Consider the following 18,224-nt stretch of genomic DNA (forward strand, 5'->3'; position numbering starts at 1 on the left):
ATGGCCAACACCAGAGTGAGCCCTGGGGTCAACATGGACTCTGGTGGTAATGATGAGTCAGGGCAGGGTCATCGACTGTCAAAAAGGCCCTGCTGTGGGAAGGCATGTGGCTAATGCGAGTTGCATACAGAGAGGAACCCAAAGACTGGCTGGCCCTCTGCTTACTTTTAGTTCAGAGTTTAATTACACATGGGAATGAGCCATGACAGGGGGAAGCTGGGGACTGGCAGTAGTGGTTGAGGGCGAGGAAGGTCAGATACCTCTGTGAGCCCCATCACCTTAGAACCTTACAGTAGAAGAAGACGTAGGAAAGGGGTCTTCTTGAAGACAGATAGAGTCAAAAGACTTGGTGGTGGGTCAGCTGGAACCAGCTAGACTGATCCAGGTCATGGCTGCCGAGTCTAAGGTGTCCCATGCCCCTGGCACTTTGCTTGCTGTCCCTGTCCCTGTCGGCTCAGTCTGCCCTTTCCTCTTCCCTCCCGGTCTCAGAAGACCTCCCAAGGCTCATCTCAATAGTTTCCCGGCCAACCCTCTCTCTTATTCTTTACCCGGTTTGTAATTTTACATCACTCGGCACTCCCTAAAGTGACGCCATTTACCTGTTCACTTTCTCGTTGTCGTCTCCACTGCTAGGTCACAAGCCCCTGAGGATGCAGGCAACACTGTCCCATGCTGTGAACACATTAGGCAGAGTAGCTGCTCCCAGGAATATGTCAGGCAAGTGAACATGATCCCTGGCATTGGGTACTGCCAGATGGCTGTCTGTATGGATGGTGATATCCCCAGATGAAGAGGGAGAGCCAGGTGGACTCAGACCCTCACTGGAAGTGAGGGAACGAATGGGAGGCTTGGGGCTGTGAGATGGAGAGAGGCAGCCCAAAAGAGGCCCTAAGCTGGAGGCTTAAAAGAATCTGCGTGGCTCAGGGGCCTTGCCAACCCTTAAACTGGCACTGAGTTCATGATAAAATGTTCTGTGGTCGTGAATGCGTTACCTATACTGTCCAAGATAGTAGCCACAAGTCACGAAAGTTGTTCTTGAGCACTTACATATGGCTGCTATGGGAGAGAAACTGGATGTTAATTGTATTGAATTCTATAGAAGTTGCAAATGGCTACCCGTATCTAATGGCTGCTTCGCGGATGTGCACAGCTTTGAACATGTACTTCGTCCCACAGTATTCCAGTGTCTGCGCAGAGCAGGCGGAGGATGAAAGTTAAGACAGGCGTCTCCGAGGCCCACCAGTCTCCTGTGGCTTCAACAGGAAACAACTGCTCTTTCTAAAGCCGAATGGGTGGGGCAGGAGCTTGAGAGGAATGAGAGGATGAAGGAGTGGGAACACTCAGGAAGAGAGCGCCCATTAGCTCTACCGCACCCCGGGAGTGGGGCACACGGCAGCTTGCAGGTCCTGAGAGAACCTGCGGCCTTTCATGTGTTGGTCACCTCACCTCTTAAGCCATGTGGTTAGCGCTGACCTGCATCTGGGCACCCAAAAAGCAGGGCCAGAGTAAAGTCCTGCTGGCTTTCAAGTTCCACTTACCCAGCATTCAGCAGGGCTTTGGAAAGTCCCACACTTCTACCTCCCCGGAATCACCCAGCCCCTCATCAGCGGCGTGGCAGCCCCTGGGTGGTGACAGTGTGGTTAAGTCTGAGAGCCACTGACAGAAAGTGATAGTTTGCAATCACTGATGTGTCACAGAATCTTAAGATGTCACGCTGGAGTCATGGTGTCCTCAGTGTGGCCGTGTGAGAATTAGTGTGGGTCCCTTCCAGGGATGGATTTAAGTGGTCTGGGTTGTGCCCAAGCATCAGCGTTTTTTTTTTTTTTAAGTTCCCAGTGAACCCTAACACACAGTTAGAGCCAAGAACCATGTGGTTTATTTATTTATTTTTAAATAATTTTTCAAAGATTTATTTATTGTATGTGAGTACAGTGTTGCTGTCTTCAGACACACCAGAAGAGGGCATCAGATCCCATTGCAGTTGGTTGTGAGCCACCCTGTGGTTCCTGGGAATTGAACTCAGGACCTTAGGAAGGGCAGTCAGTGCTCTTAACCACTGAGCCATCTCTCCAGCCCAGAATCATGTGGTTTAAAGACAATGTTGACCAATTTGAATTTCTTCTAGAAGCTGGCTGGCACTTGCTTCACATTGCTCCCGCTTTACTGGATGTCTAGTGTGTTCTGGGCACAGACACACAGAGATGAGCTCAGACGCCACCTTTCAGGTTGCCCAAGAAATACAAATGGTACAGCCTAGATGCCCCACATAGGCAGACCATCCTTCCTGCCACAGAATGACTGACCAGAAGGTGAATGCTTTACACTCTTCTGGATCTGACTTCTCATGGGACAAACTTAATCTGTGGAGTATATGACAATGAAGAGACAGGGCTAGATGGACAGATCTGTCCCCTGGACTGACAGAAGCCACTGCAGCTTTAACTGGGGAAAGCAGTGCTTAGAGCTTTGACCACACTTATATCACAGCACATTTATCACAAACGACATTGTAACACACAGGTCTCACCATGCAGCCCTGACTGTCCTGGAACTCACTCTGTAGACCAGGGCGGTTGTCCTCACAGAGATCCACCTGCCTCTGCCTCCTGAGTGCTGGGATTGTGTGTCACCAAACCACCATGCTCAGCTTTGGGGAAGTTTTTTAAAAAGAAAAAAATATCATACTTTTCATCATCCCTTAGCTTAACCACTCTTATCCACTCACAACTCACTAAGAACTTGACAGGTATAAAAATGTCCGCGGAGGACGGTATCTGCTCCCAGAAATGTTCTGGAAGGACCTGTTTCCGGGAGGACATCCTTGCGAGGGTATGGGCAGTGTGGAAACTCTTAGCCTTCTGCCTCCTTGTGTTATCAGAATAAAGAAAAAAAATGCTAAACATGTGGATCCTGCAGGGAGCCTTCCATCCAGTCGGTCTCTCCCAGTGCCTCGGTGGCCATGGAAACCCATTTCTATTTCTTTGCAGTCACTTGTATAAAAAGAACCTCGATGTGACCAAGATCCGGACAGGAAAACCTCGGCCTCTGCTCAGGGTAGAGGACCATGACTTCACCATGAGGCCAGCCTTTGGAGGTAAGATGGCATCCCCCACCTTACTGTTGACTCTCAGGTTTTGTCCTGCCTGTCCCCAGTGCTGCTGCACTGAGGTGCGGACTGTGCCATTCTCTCAGTCGCAGCTCCCCCTAGCCCCAGCGAGGTAAGCTAAGGAGGGAAGTGGTCACAGGCAGTGGAGAGGCTGCTGATAGAGAGGTTGTAGGGCAACTCATCCATTTTTTTGCCTTTACCAAGGAGACCAGGTTAGCTGCCTTTAGGGGGCAAAATCTGACAAACAGAGATAGTGGAGGACCTAGGTCACTCCATGGCCAGCTGGGGATCCTGGTGGTGGAGCCACCATAGCCCAAGGCAGCGGTCACTTTGCTCACCATGGGGCCCCTCACACTTGGTACTGCATTTCGCCATCAGCTTTCCCCTTTGGGGATCAGGGAGGGGACCCCTCACTGGGGCCTGCATTCAGTTGGGTTGGGCTGCTGTAACACAGCCCCATAGGCACGGTGGCTCAGAAATCGTACACATTCGCCTCTCACGGCTCTCAAGGCCAGGAGTGCACAGGGTCTGTGTCTGGAGGGGCACCGACTTTTGGCTCCTATGAGATCTCTTCTGCTCACTATAATTCTCAGCTTTACGTCACCAGAAATGCCAATGACCAGAGACAGGAGAGGAATCTTCTTTAAAAAAATTACAATGTGGGGTTGGGGATTTAGCTCAGTGGTAGAGCGCTTGCCTAGGAAGCACAAGGCCCTGGGTTCGGTCCCCAGCTCTGAAAAAAAGAACAAAAAAAAAAAAAAAAAAAAAAAAAGGGCTGGAGAGATGGCTCAGCGGTTAAGAGCACTGACTGCTCTTCCAGAGGTCCTGAGTTCAAATCCCAGCAACCACATGGTGGCTCACAACCATCTGTAACAGGGATCCGATGCCCTCTTCTGGTGTGTCTGAAGACAGCTACAGTGTGTTCATATACATGAAATAAACAAAATCTTAAAAAAAAAGAAAAAAATTACAATGTTCATTTCATGTGTCTACATGTGCAGGTCAGAGGACAACTTGTGGGAAACAGTTGTCTCCCTCTGCCATGTGGGTCCCAGGGATCGAACTCAGGTCTTCAGGCTTGATGGCAGGCATTTTATATACATGTGCATGTGTGTGTGTGTGAGTGTGTGTGTGTGCATGCGTATGTGTGTGTGAGTATGTGTGTATATGAGTATGTAAGGATGTGACAGTGTATGTGTATATGTATGTAACATTTATTTACTTCATGCACACTTGCCATTGAGCAAGTGTAGAGGCCAGAGGACAACTTTTAGAATTCGGTTCTCTCCTTCCACTATGTGCCTTGGTGGTAAGAGTTTTTCCTACCTGAGCTGTTCCACAGAATGGGGCATCGAATCTGTAAGTTGTACTTTATTCAGAAAGCCCGCAGTTTCGGGAGACAGTGGGTTCTCTATGAAGAACTCTGCCTTATGTCTCATCTTCAAGCTGGGATCTCCCTGAGACCCCTTTTATAAAAGACTCTTTGGTAGAGCGCTTGCCTATGAAGCGCAAGGCCCTGGGTTCAGTCCCCAGCTCCGAAAAAAAAAAAAAAAGAACTAAAAAAAAAAATAAAAATAAAAATAAAAGACTCTTATCCAAGAGTGGGTTCCATGCCTGAGATCTAATTACTCATTTCCTAATAGCACCACCTGGGGGGTGTGCAAACTGGGAAAGGAGACAGCATGTCTGATACGGAATGAGAATAGCAGAACACAGTCACCCTCAGATAACCTCAACCTCATGCATGTGGAGGAACTAAGGCCCAGAGCATTGTAGAGAGCAGCCTGGGCCAGGACAAACCCAGGGAGGCTACTTTTCTTCTTATCTCTGCCCTCTAACATCCTTCAGGACCCCACCCCATTTTCCTGGAGCAGGGATGACCTTCATGCCTTCCACACTTTCCTGAGGCATCAGTAAGCTGTGGAATAGCCTCAGGCGAGCCACCGATCCTTCCCGAACCTCTGTTTGCTCCCTTATAAAATGGGAATAGCAATCAACTTATGGAGCTCTGAGCAGACTACCGGAGATAATATATGCAAAGCCCCCGACGTGTGCTCATTCACATCCTCAGAAAGTCCAGCTGTCAGGCCTTCCTCCTGCAGGACTGTCGAAGGATTTAGAAATTAATTTATCTCACAGGCTTTCGCATTTTAAAAGGCAATGTATTTAACACGGATTCTGGATGGAACTCGGGCCATCAGGCTTGTGTGGCAGGTACTTATCTGCTAAGCTGCTTCACCAACCACACGGGTTTACTTAGATTCACACAGTAAGTATGCCTGCTTGGGGCATATGATTGAGGAAACTGGGCGGCCCTTACCCACAATCCAACTGTGTTAGTTGGGATGGCGATCCACCCTAAGAGAGAAACTGAGTTCTCGGAGGACAGCGGCTGTGGGTGTCTGCTGAGGAAGAAGGGCCTCACCATCTTGAAAGGAGAATCACAGGAAGTCCTGTCATGGGGACCACGGAGGTGATTGATTACAAGGAAGAGGCTGACTGGAAAGGAAAAGGAACCAGGGAACAACTCAGCAGCAAGTCGGGTGCAAGGGATGAGGGGTGCACAGGCCGAGTGCCATCAGCAACAAAAGTGGCTACCACAGCGCGGGCACACATGTCTGAGGTTTCTGGGTAAGTAGTCCAGTGGCTGCTGGGGACTGAACTCAGGCTCTCTGGAGGAGAAATGCATGGTCTTAACTGCTGAGCCATCCCTCCAGCCCCCGGGACTTCCTCGATGGCCTGGATTGGGAATTAACTAGGCCTCCCTCTAGACTCCAGATGCATCTGTGGGTGCATCTCACATCACTCTGTGCTACATCTCCTTTTGTTGTTCCCGGAGAAAGGAAACTCATCAGCCACCCCCACAACCTGGCTGCACTGCTCGGGGCTTGGAGCAGACACTGTCAGTGTGAAATGTTGAGTTTACTGGTCAGTCATGAAGCTGTGTGGACCTGGGGGGTGCTGCACACCTGGGAGGACTTACTCAAGTTAAGTTACAATGCCTATTCATTCTTTTCTCTTGTTTTCTCCCCCTTCCTCTGCCTCCCTTTCCTCCTCCTCCTCCCCCTCCTCCTCGTCCATCATCATCACCACCTTCTTCTTCTTCTTCTTCTTCTTCTTCTTCTTCTTCTTCTTCTTCTTCTTCTTCTTCTTCTTCTTCTTCTTCTCCTCCTCCTCCTCCTCCTCCTCCTCCTCCTCCTCCTCCTCCTCCTCCTCCTTCTCCTCCTCCTCCTTCTCCTCCTCTTCCTCTTCCTTCTCCTCCTCCTCCTTCTCCTCCTCCTCCTTCTCCTCCTTCTCCTTCTCCTTCTTTCTTCTTCCTCCTCCTCCTTCTTCTCGTCCTTCCTCCCTCCATCCCCCATCCTCAGCTTGGACTGAAACCAGGGTTCCCCACATACTAACTACATGTTATACCACAAAGTAATACTCTCAGCCATGTTTTACTTCTTTAGCAATCTGACACCCAAACTGTCAAGTTAAGGCAACCAGTAAGGAATTGTTATTATAGTTTTGTTTTTCATTTTAACTAATTTTGTTGTTTTGGGAAAATGTCGTCATAAAAAGAGGCTTTGTGAAGGCGCTTATAGAATTCTTTGCCTTTGGGCCCTCAATGAGTTCCTTATTCATTTCGATGTGGCAGCTTCTTGACAGGTAATACAGGACTCTACAGTCACCTTTTCCATTTCCATGGTAACTAGGAACATACTCTACTAACAATGCTTGGGGGGTAGCTACATAGCATTTTGCTACTAGGCCTTCCCGCTATGTTCTGCGTATGATGGTCTCAACCCTGTTTGTGCCCACTCCACTGGGGAAAGCACAATCTACCTGGTAACCTCTGAGCCCAGGCCCAGGTGATGACCCAGGAACCCTGTTGGAGGGGATCCAGGTACCTTAGGCAAGACCAGTGTGGCAGAGATCCACTCTGGATACATGACAGACATGCGGGAACCAGATTTTCAGTATGGCCCCTCAGTGATCTAAACACCAGTGTCAGAGGCTGGGACACAGTTCTTCCTCTAGCATGGGATAATCCATCTGCAGGCCTGCCCCTCTGCTCAGTTAGTACTGAGGGTGACATCAGGAGGAGTAAGGTATACAGAATGCACCGTTGGTGGATAGCACGGGCACCAGGAAATGTAACATGGGAGCCAGAGCTTGTGCTGAAGAGATAAGAAAGGCCCTGTGTAAAATGGAGTACGGGAGAAGCATCCTCAGGGCAAGACACTGTGGATCCTGCTCTTGTAGATCTACAGCTCTCTGGGAACAGAGACGTCCAACATGAGGTTCAGAAGCTCTGTGAGCATGTCACTGGGGCCAGCAGTCAGTAGGCAGATCAATTTACTTAGGGTGATTGAAGAACTGAGGATAAGGACATCCAAGATGGGGTAAGGTCATTACCTGGGGACCTGGGGTACCTGGAATGTTTCATTAGCATGGGGAAAGATTTCTTTCTTTCTTTTTTTTTTTTAAAGATTTATTTATTTATTATATATAAGTACACTGTAGCTGTCTTCAGATACACCAGAAGAGGGCATCAGATCTCTTTACAGATGGTTGTAAGCCACCATGTGGTTGCTGGGAATTGAACTCATGACCTCTGGAAGAGCAATTGGGTGCTCTTAACCGCTGAGCCATCTCTCCAGCCCGGGGAAAGATTTCAATCAAGCTAAGGCTATGTGATATTCCTCAAGTAGGGGATTTTGAATTCCCCAGACAAGGTCAGAGAAGGAGAAGACCTGCTAATGAAGGGAGTCTCCCATATTGCGCCAAGCCCAGAGGTTATTCTGTCATGGTGAACTTTGACCTTAAAAGCAGAGCTTTCCCACAAGACACTAGCCAGATAATCCTGCAATTTGTGAAAGGAAAAGGCTTGAGGAATATTATGTTCCTTAGAAGCAACAATAAATTTGCCTATGCAAATATAATTCAAGAAGGGGCCAGGCTCCAACCCAAGCAGGTAGCCAGATACAGCAGGTTCAGTCATGTATTAGCTTTAGCTTCATCAAGGATACATAAGTATAGTGGCTTGAAAAGGTATGACCCCACCGACTCATGTGTTTGAATGCTTGGCCAGGGAGTGGCACTATTAGGAGGTGTGGCCTTGTTGGAGGAAGTGTGTCACTGTAGGGTGGGCTTTTACACTGTGCATGTTCAAGCTATGCCCAGTGTGGCACACAGCTTCCTTCTGCCTGCTGATCAAGATGTAGAACTTTTGGCTCCTCTAGCACCACACCTGCCTGCATGATGCCATGCTTCCCGCCATGTTGACAATGGACTGGACCTCTGAAACCGTAAGCCAGCCCCAGTTAAATGTTTTCCTTTTTAAGAGTTGTCTTGGTCATAGTATCTCTTCACAGCAACGAAACCCGAATATCATAAGGAAGGGGGTTGTGGAATCTTCCTCAGTGGATAAGGAGAGAAGCTGAGACCAGGTATGTGGCAAGGGGAATTCTTATATGGAGTCCCAATGACGCCACTGTGAAGATGTGAATATGAAATCTGGATTCTGCTAGTGACTCCATGATCTTGGAGGTGCCAAAGCTGTGGGGTATCTTTCAGGAAGAACTAAAGACAGAGAGTAGAACCAGCTGAAGAGGGAGAAGTGTGTTGCTGTCAGTGAAGCTGAAGGGCAAAGCCATCTAAGACCTTGGCATCAGACATGTGGTTATGAGATTGGAAGTTTGCTCTCCTGGGTTTTGGTCTTGTTTTGGTCCAGTAGTTCCTCACTCTGCTCTGTTCTTTCCCTTGAAATGGTAATGTATATGTGTACAAATGTATGTTGCAAGTATATGATTTGCTTTTTTGATTATTCAAGAAGTTACAATTAAGAGGTTGCCTCAAGTTTCAGAAGAGTCTGTGGATTCTAAACTGTGTTGAGACTGAAAGACTACAGGGACTTTGAAATTGAGCTAAATGCATTTTCTGTTACGATATGGCCAGGAGCCTTTGAGGGCTAGGGAATGAAATGTTTGAAGAAGAATGGTCCCCATAGGCTCATATATTTGAATGCCTGATCCCCAGTTGGTGGGGCTGTTTAGGAAGGATTAGGACCAGTGGCCTTGTTGGAGGAGGAGTGTGACTCAGGGTGAGCTTTGAGGTTTCAAAAGTAGACATCACTCCCAGTTAGCTTTCTGTCTTGTGCTTGTGAGTCAGGAGGTAAACTTTCACATAATGCCTCCATGACATGCCTGTTTACCGGTTGCCATGCTCCCCTGGTGATGATCATGGACTCTAATCTTCTGCAAGAATGAGCCCCAAATTAAATGTTTCCTTTTATAAGTTGCCATCATCGAGGTGTTTTGTCATGGAAATAGAAAAATGATGAAGACAGACACTGACTGATACGATTTGAAGCTGAGTTGCACATGGCATTCTATACATTAAACTATACATTAAGGTGAAGTTCTATTTTTCTTCACTACTAAGGTGTGATGCTTAGAAAGGTAGTACAAAGGGTGGAGAGATGGCTCAGTGGTTAAGAGCATCGACTGCCCTTCCAGAGGTCCTGAGTTCAAATCCCAGCAACCACATGGTGGCTCACAACCATCTGTAATGGGGCTGATGCCTTCTTCTGGTGTGTCTGAAGAGAGTGACACTGTATTTACATACATAAATAAATTGTTAACAACAGAAGGGTGGTATAAAACATCTACTTTGGGGTCTCTGCAGTCTAGTCTCTTTCCTTGAGCCCCGAGGAATCATCTAAAGCACCATGGACATCCATGTACATGCCTGGCTCCCCTTGGAACTATAAATGCTCCCAGGAGAATAGATCCTAATACCAGGTCCCCCTCTTTGGTCCATGTCTGCCCCTAGCATCGCTCCCGTAAGCCTGCACAACTCTGTTGACTGATGCCTGCACAGAGAAGACAGCAACTGAGCTGTAAGTCAGTCGCACAGTTTTGCCTGCCATACAAGGGTTTGTTCCCCAGCACCACTTAGCTTCCCATTGTAAGTTAGCGAATCCCTTGATTCTTTCCAACGGTAGAGGAGGGTTTACAGCTCAGTGCTAGAGGGTCTGTCCAGAATGTATAAGATTCTGAGTAACACACACACACACACACACACACACACACACACACACGCTCCCAATACTAAAACAGATGCTCAGTACCTAAGCTAACTCTGATTTAAGCATGATGTACAGCTTTTAAAAATTTAGTGCCCGGGGAACTGGAGCTATGACTCCGTGGTTAAGAATATTGGCTGGGGGTTGGGGATTTAGCTCAGTGGTAGAGCGCTTGCCTAGCAAGCTCAAGGCCCTGGGTTCGGTCCCCAGCTCCGGAAAAAAAAAAAAAGAATATTGGCTGTTCTTGCAAAGGACTGGGTGTTCAATTCCTGGTGCCCACATGGAAACTAACAACTGTGCGTAAATCCACTCTCAGGTAATTTGATGCCCAGCAAAACACCCATGTGCATAAAAACAAACAAACAAGTAATTAAATAAATAAACCCTAACATTCAGTGCTGGGCGCTGCTGCTGGTTCATTAGGGGTTTAGGCCCCAAGTGTTGCATGAGGTTGGCTTGTGATTTTGCCTTTTCATTCCTTGTTTTGACTTCATAAAACAGATCGATATTTTAGATGTCTCTTTTGGTTTCTCAAACATTCTTTCTATAACTTCCAGGAAAGGGCATACATAGAACGTTGCTAATTCCCCCGAAACCATTGGTGCCTTGCTGCTATAGCCATCTGGACCTGCTATTTTCTCTTTTGGGAAAATTTTAATCACAGATTCAATCTCACCTGATCCTTGAGGATGGCTGCTTGGCTGTGAGTGTGAAGATGCATGGTAGACACCCAGTTCTTAGTTTTCTCCTTTTATGGTTTTAATATTAAAAATATTTTTTTTATTTAAAAAGAAAAAAAAATACCTGAGACCTGGTCCAGCTGAGTTGCCAAGACTGGCCTCAAAATTCAATCCTCCTGACTTAGCCCCCTGACTAGCTGGGATTAGTCATGCACTATATCTGGTATCATGGGTCTCAGACCCATTTAAAAGTTTCTTTCTACAGTATACATGTGTAAACAGTACACAGGCTAAGTGCTCAGCTCATCTTTTTCTTGAACTGGATGACAGTGGGAGGCCACTAAGTAAACTCATAAAGTGCCTGTCATTCAGTTCAAGAAAAAGATGGCCCGCCTAGATAAACTCACAGATGAATGCTTGTAGAAACCTGGCCATAGAATCTCACTCGATGTGCCTTCAACCTTCTGCAGCGCTGTCTTGCACTGTGATGTAATCGGTTAGACATCTCATCTCATACTAGACTAAAAGCTACTACAATACGGCGGATCTCCAGCTGTGTGTTAGCTTCTCTGTAGGAAGGTGATCCAGCCTTAGGTCAGTGATTGAGGTCTCCACTCAGGGACTGGGGGTCACATACGCTGACTTCCCGCTACCCTGTAGACACAGCCTAGAATGGAGGTGGGTGTAATCCGGCTCGTAGCCTGCCCAGCAAGCACAGAGAGCATTCACTTCCGCCTAGGAACAGCGTGTAGTGTAGACCCAGGCTCTGACCTCAGTGATAACGTGTAGACACCTTATACTTCAGGAATTAGCAGAAAACACCCCACCTGGACTTCGGAGTCCCTGCCACATCCCTGAGGCAACCCCTTGCTCCACAGGGAAAGCTCAACCCCTAGTGGAGCCGACTGTGTCTTAATCAGCTGTCTTTGCTCCCCCGCAGGCCCGGCCATCCCTGTGGGTGTGGACGTGCAGGTGGAGAGTCTGGACAGCATCTCCGAGGTGGACATGGTAGGCACTGCCCCAGGCTGGCTTCAGGGAGGGATCACATTGCTGAGACCACGGGAGCCTCTGGGATGCGGGTTGTGGCTGGGAAGCAGAAGGTGGCCAGATCCGGTCTTGGAAGTTGACCAAGGAACAGCGACATCTAGAGCAGGGTTATTGTTCGCACTGGTAAAAGTAGCTGGTGACTGAGGCCTTTTCAGGGCGTGCTGCAGGTAATATAAACAAGGGGCCCAGTGAATCGCGCTGGGAGGAGTGAAAGTGCTAGAGGTGGGCATTTTGGTTGAAATCCTTCAGTGCTTTGCTTTTCCATCTTTTGACTCTCTTGTGGAGGCTCCCTCAGCTTGAAGGGGAGAGTGACCCTCCATGCCTTTGGTCCTCTCTGTGTTCTGTGCGCTGCTCTTTTAGCCTACAAACTTCCTCTGCACGTGGCCTTCCACTGGTCCTCCCAGGAAACCTCTTATCTTTCTCTATTGAGATAAAGTTCCTTTACGGCTCACCCAAACACACGGTCTGAGCGTTCTGTCATTCCTTCATAACTCACACAACCAGCTCTCTCTCGCTATGGATTAGTTTGGAGCTTCCCTTCCTCCTTTCTCCCCTCCCTCATTCCCTCCCCCCATCCTCCCCCTTCAGTTTTCCTTCCTTCCCTCCCTCCTTCTCCCTTCCTCAGCCTCCTCCTTGTTCCCTTGATTGAAGTGGGAGGACGTGGCTCGTTGTGGGTGGCGCCGATCCTGGGAGGGGATCCTAAGGTGTGTAAGAAAGCAGGCTGAAGCTGGACGTGAGGTATCTGCCTTTGATCCCAGCAATCCAAGTAAGCAAATCCGAGACCATGTGCCTCTAAGCAGACCTCTGCCTGCCGCTGAGCTCCCAGCCATCCTTTGGCTCTTAGCTGACTCAGAACAGCATAGCTGAGAAGGTAAGAGCTGTTTACTCCTCAGAGCTCCAGCTCCTGGCAAGGATCTAGGTATGGAAGGTGCCACAACCTGCCAGACCCTTTGGCTGTTCACCAGCTGGATTCAGCTGGATCTGGGTCCAGTCTGGCTTCCCGAGGCCACGGGGACACACCAATTCTGTGTATGAAGAGCCTTCCTTCAAGCATGGCTTCAGATGGATATTCAAGGGAGAAGTGGCCAGAGTGGTGTCTTAGGGATTCTATTGCTGTGATTAAACACCACGACCTAATGCAACTTATGGAGGAAAAGGTTTTTTGTTTGTTTGCTTTTGTTATTTGTTTTTTTGGCTTACACTCCCAGGCAACAGCCCATCACTGAGGAAAATCAGGGCAGAACTCAAGGCAGGAACTCAGAGGCAGAAACTGAAGCAGAAACCATGGAGGGGCGCCGCTTACTGGCTTTCTTCTTTCTTTTGGGGGGATAGGGTCTCCTTGTTTGGTTCAGGATGGATTCACAGAGACCTACCTGCCTCTGCCTCCTGACTGCTGAGAATAAAGGCCTGTGCCGCCATGTCCAGCTTCAGCCTGCTTCCTTACACACCCTAGACCACCTGCCCAGGATTGGCACCACCCACATGAGCCAGGCCTCCCACATCAATCCTTGATCAAGAGAATGCCATACAGACTCGTCAGTAGACTGTCCGATGGAGACATGTTCTCCATGGCAGCTCCTCTTCCAAGATGTTTCTTGCTGTGCTAAGTTGACAGAGAACCAACCAGGACACATGGCTTGCCCTACTTAGAAAATCCACCACCAGTGGGGAAGCAGGAGTCCAGCGAAAAGGAAGGAGCAGGCAGAGAGCGAGCTGGCTGCACACAGTTGGTATTTGAGAGCCTGCAGGGTGGCACTCCCGTCCTACTCCCTGGCGTCTCTCAGAACATGCTCTCCAGTTGTGTGACCAGAGGGGCATTTGGCTGGTCCCTTCCTGTTTATAATTAGCTACCACTTCTTGTTTATAGAAGAGGAGTTATAGCAAGTGCTTATGCACAGGTAACTGGACTAGTCTAGAAATGGACTTAGATAAGCCCCCGAGTTAAACACATAGTAAGCGTGCATTCATCGCTCCAGATTTCCACTGAGCGAGTGTCTTTACTGGTGCTGGTGATTGGACCTTGCCTGAGTCAGACGAGCGCTCTATAGTGAGCCACACCTCCAACCCTCATTTAGCAAGCGTTTATTGAGCACTTACCTTGTGACTTGCTAGGCATTAAGTTCAGTGGCGAATGGTAGGTAATTCAGTGCATGAAGAGCACAGCTCTCTCTGCCTTTGAGGATCTCCCAAGTCCAATGGTAGACGTCTTTGCAGGAGGGACCCCTGAGTGTCTAGGTTTCTGGAGCTGATCCCTCAGCTGATATCCACTGGTTGAGGTGACTGAATCAGGCCTCATCCCCCAGAGTTGTCTCTGGAGTAGAGCGGTCTGTGCTGTGGCTCGACCATTCTCAATTATGATATGTGGTACATATTCTGGGCTGAACTAAACCATGTGATAGGGAACTTCCCAGACCTTTAAAGGTTATTAGAAGTCAAGTCAGGGGATTGGTTTGAGGCTTAGAGGGAGATAGCTAGGGAGGTTGCCTTGAAGGCTGCCATCTGAAAAGGCTCCTTCCCCTCCATCCCTTCCCTTCCTCCCTCCCTCCCTTCCTCTTCTCCCCCTTTCTCAGGCTTCCTCTTTTAAAAATTTATTTATTATGTGCATTGATGTTTTGCTTGCATTTATGTCTGCGTGAGAGCGCCAGGTCCCCTGGAACAGGAGTTACAGACCGTTGTGAGCCACCGTGTAGCTGCTGGGAACCGAACCCTGGTCCTCTGGAAGAGTAGCCAGTGCTCTCAACCACTGAGCCATCTCTCCAGCCTCCTCATTCTTACTCTTGAAGCAGCCGTCCAGGTTTTAAAGGGAAGGCCCCTTCTCTTTAAGGCTCCGCCATGTTTGGATCTCCATTTAAAGTAGCGTTTCTAATACTCTTCCTCTACCCTTGAGTCTCAGTCATGGCCTCAAGGCCCTTTTCTTCTAATACAGTTCACTAAAGGGAATTGTTACACCTTCCTCCCCAAACTGACTGCTGGTGCTTGTATTCTATTACAGTAAACAAAACAAAACAAAACAAAACAAAACGCCTGCTGTGCACAGGGATCCAGCGCAGAGGCCAGGGCTTTGGAAGCAGTACACCCTGCTGGGCTGTGGCCAGACAGTGGCTCCATAACTGGGTTTTCAATTGCAAAACTGAGCCACTCTCTTCCCGACTGCCACAGGGCCACCCATTTGGGTGCTGAGGACTGCAGGGCTGTCACTCGGAGTCTGGAGGCAGAATTTGGGGTATTGTGCAGTAGAGGACGGTGGATCCATTGCAGGGAGGGATGCGCTCTAAGCCTTTCTATCTAAAGCACTCCTGGCTTCTTCCCTGGCTCTCAGGACTTCACCATGACCCTGTACCTGAGGCATTACTGGAGGGATGAGAGGCTGGCCTTTCCCAGCAGCAGCAACAGGAGCATGACCTTCGATGGCAGGCTGGTGAAGAAGATCTGGGTCCCTGACGTCTTCTTTGTTCACTCCAAAAGGTCATTTACCCACGACACCACCACCGACAACATCATGCTGCGAGTGTTTCCCGATGGCCACGTGCTGTACAGCATGAGGTAACAGCCCATGGGCCGTCACTCCTTTGTTCAGCGTTGTCTTGCTAGCTCCTTTGGTCCCGGACTAGTTTGTCACTGTAGTAGAGTCTATGGGGTGACACAAGCCTTTTGAAGTCAGTCAGTCTGATGCCACCCCTGCAGGTGGCAGCGTCCTCTCTGCTGGGGTTTTACCCTTGAGTTAAAAGATTAGTGTAGCCCATTGATGGGAACAATGACTTTTTATCTCGTAGACTCTAGGATCCTAGTTGATTGCCAGTAACAATTTAAAATTAATAACAGTAGTTGATTGCTTATTAAGTGCTACTACGGATTGCCTTCTGAGAGGATTCAGCTGACTCAAGGGTTCTTATTCCTAGCCTGTTCATGTGGTTCACCCGAATTAATTTTAGTAGCAGGTACGCTCTTTTCTTGGGCCCCACCTCCCAGGCATCTCTGAGGGAGGTGGCCCTGACAGCTGAGGAGGTGCTGACTAAGACACACATAAGTGTGGACAGTTAGGAATTAACTTCTCCACTCCAGTAGCTGGGGGACAGCAAGCCCAATAAAGGAGACCCACCAGGGGGCCCAGAAGACAAAGGTCTAATTAAGTCCCCATGGCTTAGATGCCTGACTTCCTAGGGTGACAGATCTAGGCTGCCACCACTTGTGGGTGACCTACTGGGTCTCCCTAAGTATGGCTGGAGCCTGAGCTGATGGTCCACTCCCATGCCAGCTCACATCTTTGTGCTTTACAGGATTACCGTCACTGCCATGTGCAACATGGACTTCAGCCACTTCCCCCTGGACTCCCAGACCTGCTCTTTGGAGCTAGAGAGCTGTAAGTATACAAGGCTTCTACACTTTTGCCCTATTGGCTCTCCCACCTTGGGGCCACTCGGGAATCATGAGGCTGAGGGGCTCTCGGCCAGTGTGAAGAACTGTCACAGGGTTTCCGAAGAAGTGGGAGTCAAGTTCACTTGTTTTCCTCTCCCCAAGACGCGTACACGGACGAGGATCTGATGCTGTACTGGAAGAACGGGGATGAGTCCCTGAAGACGGACGAGAAGATCTCCTTGTCCCAGTTTCTGATCCAGAAGTTCCACACGACTTCCAGACTGGCCTTCTACAGCAGCACGGGTAGCTAACCACTGTCACAGCCAGTCTCGAATGTGGGAGAGACGCGTTTGAATTCTCTGGCCTTCACCTGTAGAGCATAGTCCCAAATAGCACTTTTGAAGGAGAGGCAGCTGCTCTCTTCTGAGATCCCACCCCCAGAGGTGACACAGATTTGTAAATCCCCTCAAGAAATCTTACTGTAGCTGTCTGATTTGTAAGAATGGGGTGGCGGTTTGCATGTGGTTCTATGGCCTTATATCTTCTACTTCACAGATAACAAGAAGTATTTATTCTCTATAGCCTATCTATCTATCTATCTATCTATCTATCTATCTATCTATCTATCTATCTATCTATCTATAAATATTTTGTGCTGGAGGCTGAACCCAGGGCATGGAATACACTCAGTCCGTGTGCTATCACGGATCTACACCACCAGCGTCAGTGGTGTCTCTTTTCAGTCCTTGTTTTAACCTCTTGGATCCCGGGCCACGTTTGAACATTTGAGGGGATCCATCTGTCAACCTTTATCTAGTCTCACCTTAAGCTCCTCAGTTAGATTTTTAGAACTGTCATAAGGGAGTTCTGGATATTTGAGAACAACTGAGATTTAGTCTGTCACAGTTTGTGAGGCCAGAAGCCTGAGGGCCATGCTCCCTCTGCAGGCTGGAGGGCAGAACCTCTCTTTCTAGCCTCTGCTGTTTGCCAGCAATGCTTGGTGCTCTAACCTGCAGCTGTGCCACCCCTATGTGTTGTTCTCCTGTGTCCTTAATTGGTGTCTTCCCTGTGTGTCCATGTCCATGTGTTCTGTAGGGACACCGGTCGCTTTGTCAGGGTCTACTATAAGCCAATGTAGCCTTATTTTGTCTTGATTACCTTTGCAAAGACCCTACCTCTAAATAAGGTCACGCTTGTTGGTAGTAGGAGCTAAGACTTCCATTTATCTTTAAATACAATTCAATAGTACTTCTCTAGGCTACTGGCTCTAATGGGACTCATACTTCATTGTCCCTTGTCCCAGAGCTGGGATGCCCAAGCCCCTCTATGGAAAGCTTTTGTGTGGCTTCCTTATCCTGCAGGGTGTCCCAGATGGTCACCTGCCTCCCCCTACCCACTATGCTCATAGTACCAAACACTGGAAGAGCATAGGCCTGTCTAGTGCTGTGCTGGCATCAGGACAGCCACAGGCCTGCTTCAGTGCTCGCCCTATGTGCTGATCTCCATCTCTTCCCTTTACCTGGTGTCCATGGTGTGTGTGGATGCCGTTTGAGGTGGGGAAATGGGCCTGGTGGGATGAACTGATTGTTTTCTTCCTGTTCTTGAAGAGAAGAGCACGTTCTGTTTGTCCATCTGAAAGCATCGGCCCTTTCAGACAGCCCAGGAGAACACTGAAACCAGGTGTCAAACCTGCCTGGACACACCCTATTGTTGCAGCCTTTTCCTACTGACCTAACCCTCCCTTCCCCTAAGCATTTACCTCCTGCTTTTGCCGGACAGTCTGTCTGCTCCCCAGTGTTTCTTGGGAGTCTCAGAGATGCAGGCCTGAGGGTCCCTGTACCCACACTACTGAACCAAGGTGCTCACAACCTGGGGCAAGCTTGTGGCGTCAGAGCGAGGGTAGGAGTAGCCTGGGAACAAGGCACCTCTCAGACCTCAGGTGGATCAGAACGCAAAGGCTGCTCCT

The 18,224-nt window shown here is 48.8% G+C and overlaps 1 protein-coding gene and 1 long non-coding RNA gene across 11 annotated transcripts in view; one reads left to right on the forward strand and one right to left on the reverse strand.

Moving 5' to 3' along the window:
* Gabrr2 (gamma-aminobutyric acid type A receptor subunit rho 2) overlaps positions 1–18,224 on the forward strand; it is a 43,272-nt gene that overhangs the window by 10,805 nt on the left and 14,243 nt on the right. For 7 of the 10 annotated variants that reach the window (XM_087547794.1, XM_087547795.1, XM_087547796.1 and 4 more), the window contains 5 exon segments: positions 2,988–3,094; positions 11,796–11,863; positions 15,222–15,445; positions 16,180–16,262; positions 16,421–16,561. In XM_087547794.1, the coding sequence (XP_087403920.1) occupies positions 2,988–3,094; positions 11,796–11,863; positions 15,222–15,445; positions 16,180–16,262; positions 16,421–16,561 (623 nt within the window). 10 annotated transcript variants of the gene reach the window in all.
* On the reverse strand, positions 10,925–14,292 carry LOC120102852 (uncharacterized). Its single transcript, XR_015620778.1, has 2 exons — positions 14,000–14,292; positions 10,925–12,063 (listed from the first exon to the last, which is right to left on the reverse strand). It is a non-coding gene; the product is annotated as an uncharacterized LOC120102852 (long non-coding RNA).

The sequence above is a fragment of the Rattus norvegicus genome, chromosome 5, assembly GCF_021556685.1.
Source record: "Rattus norvegicus strain SHRSP/BbbUtx chromosome 5, alternate assembly SHRSP_T2T, whole genome shotgun sequence".
Taxonomy (NCBI): domain Eukaryota; kingdom Metazoa; phylum Chordata; class Mammalia; order Rodentia; family Muridae; genus Rattus; species Rattus norvegicus.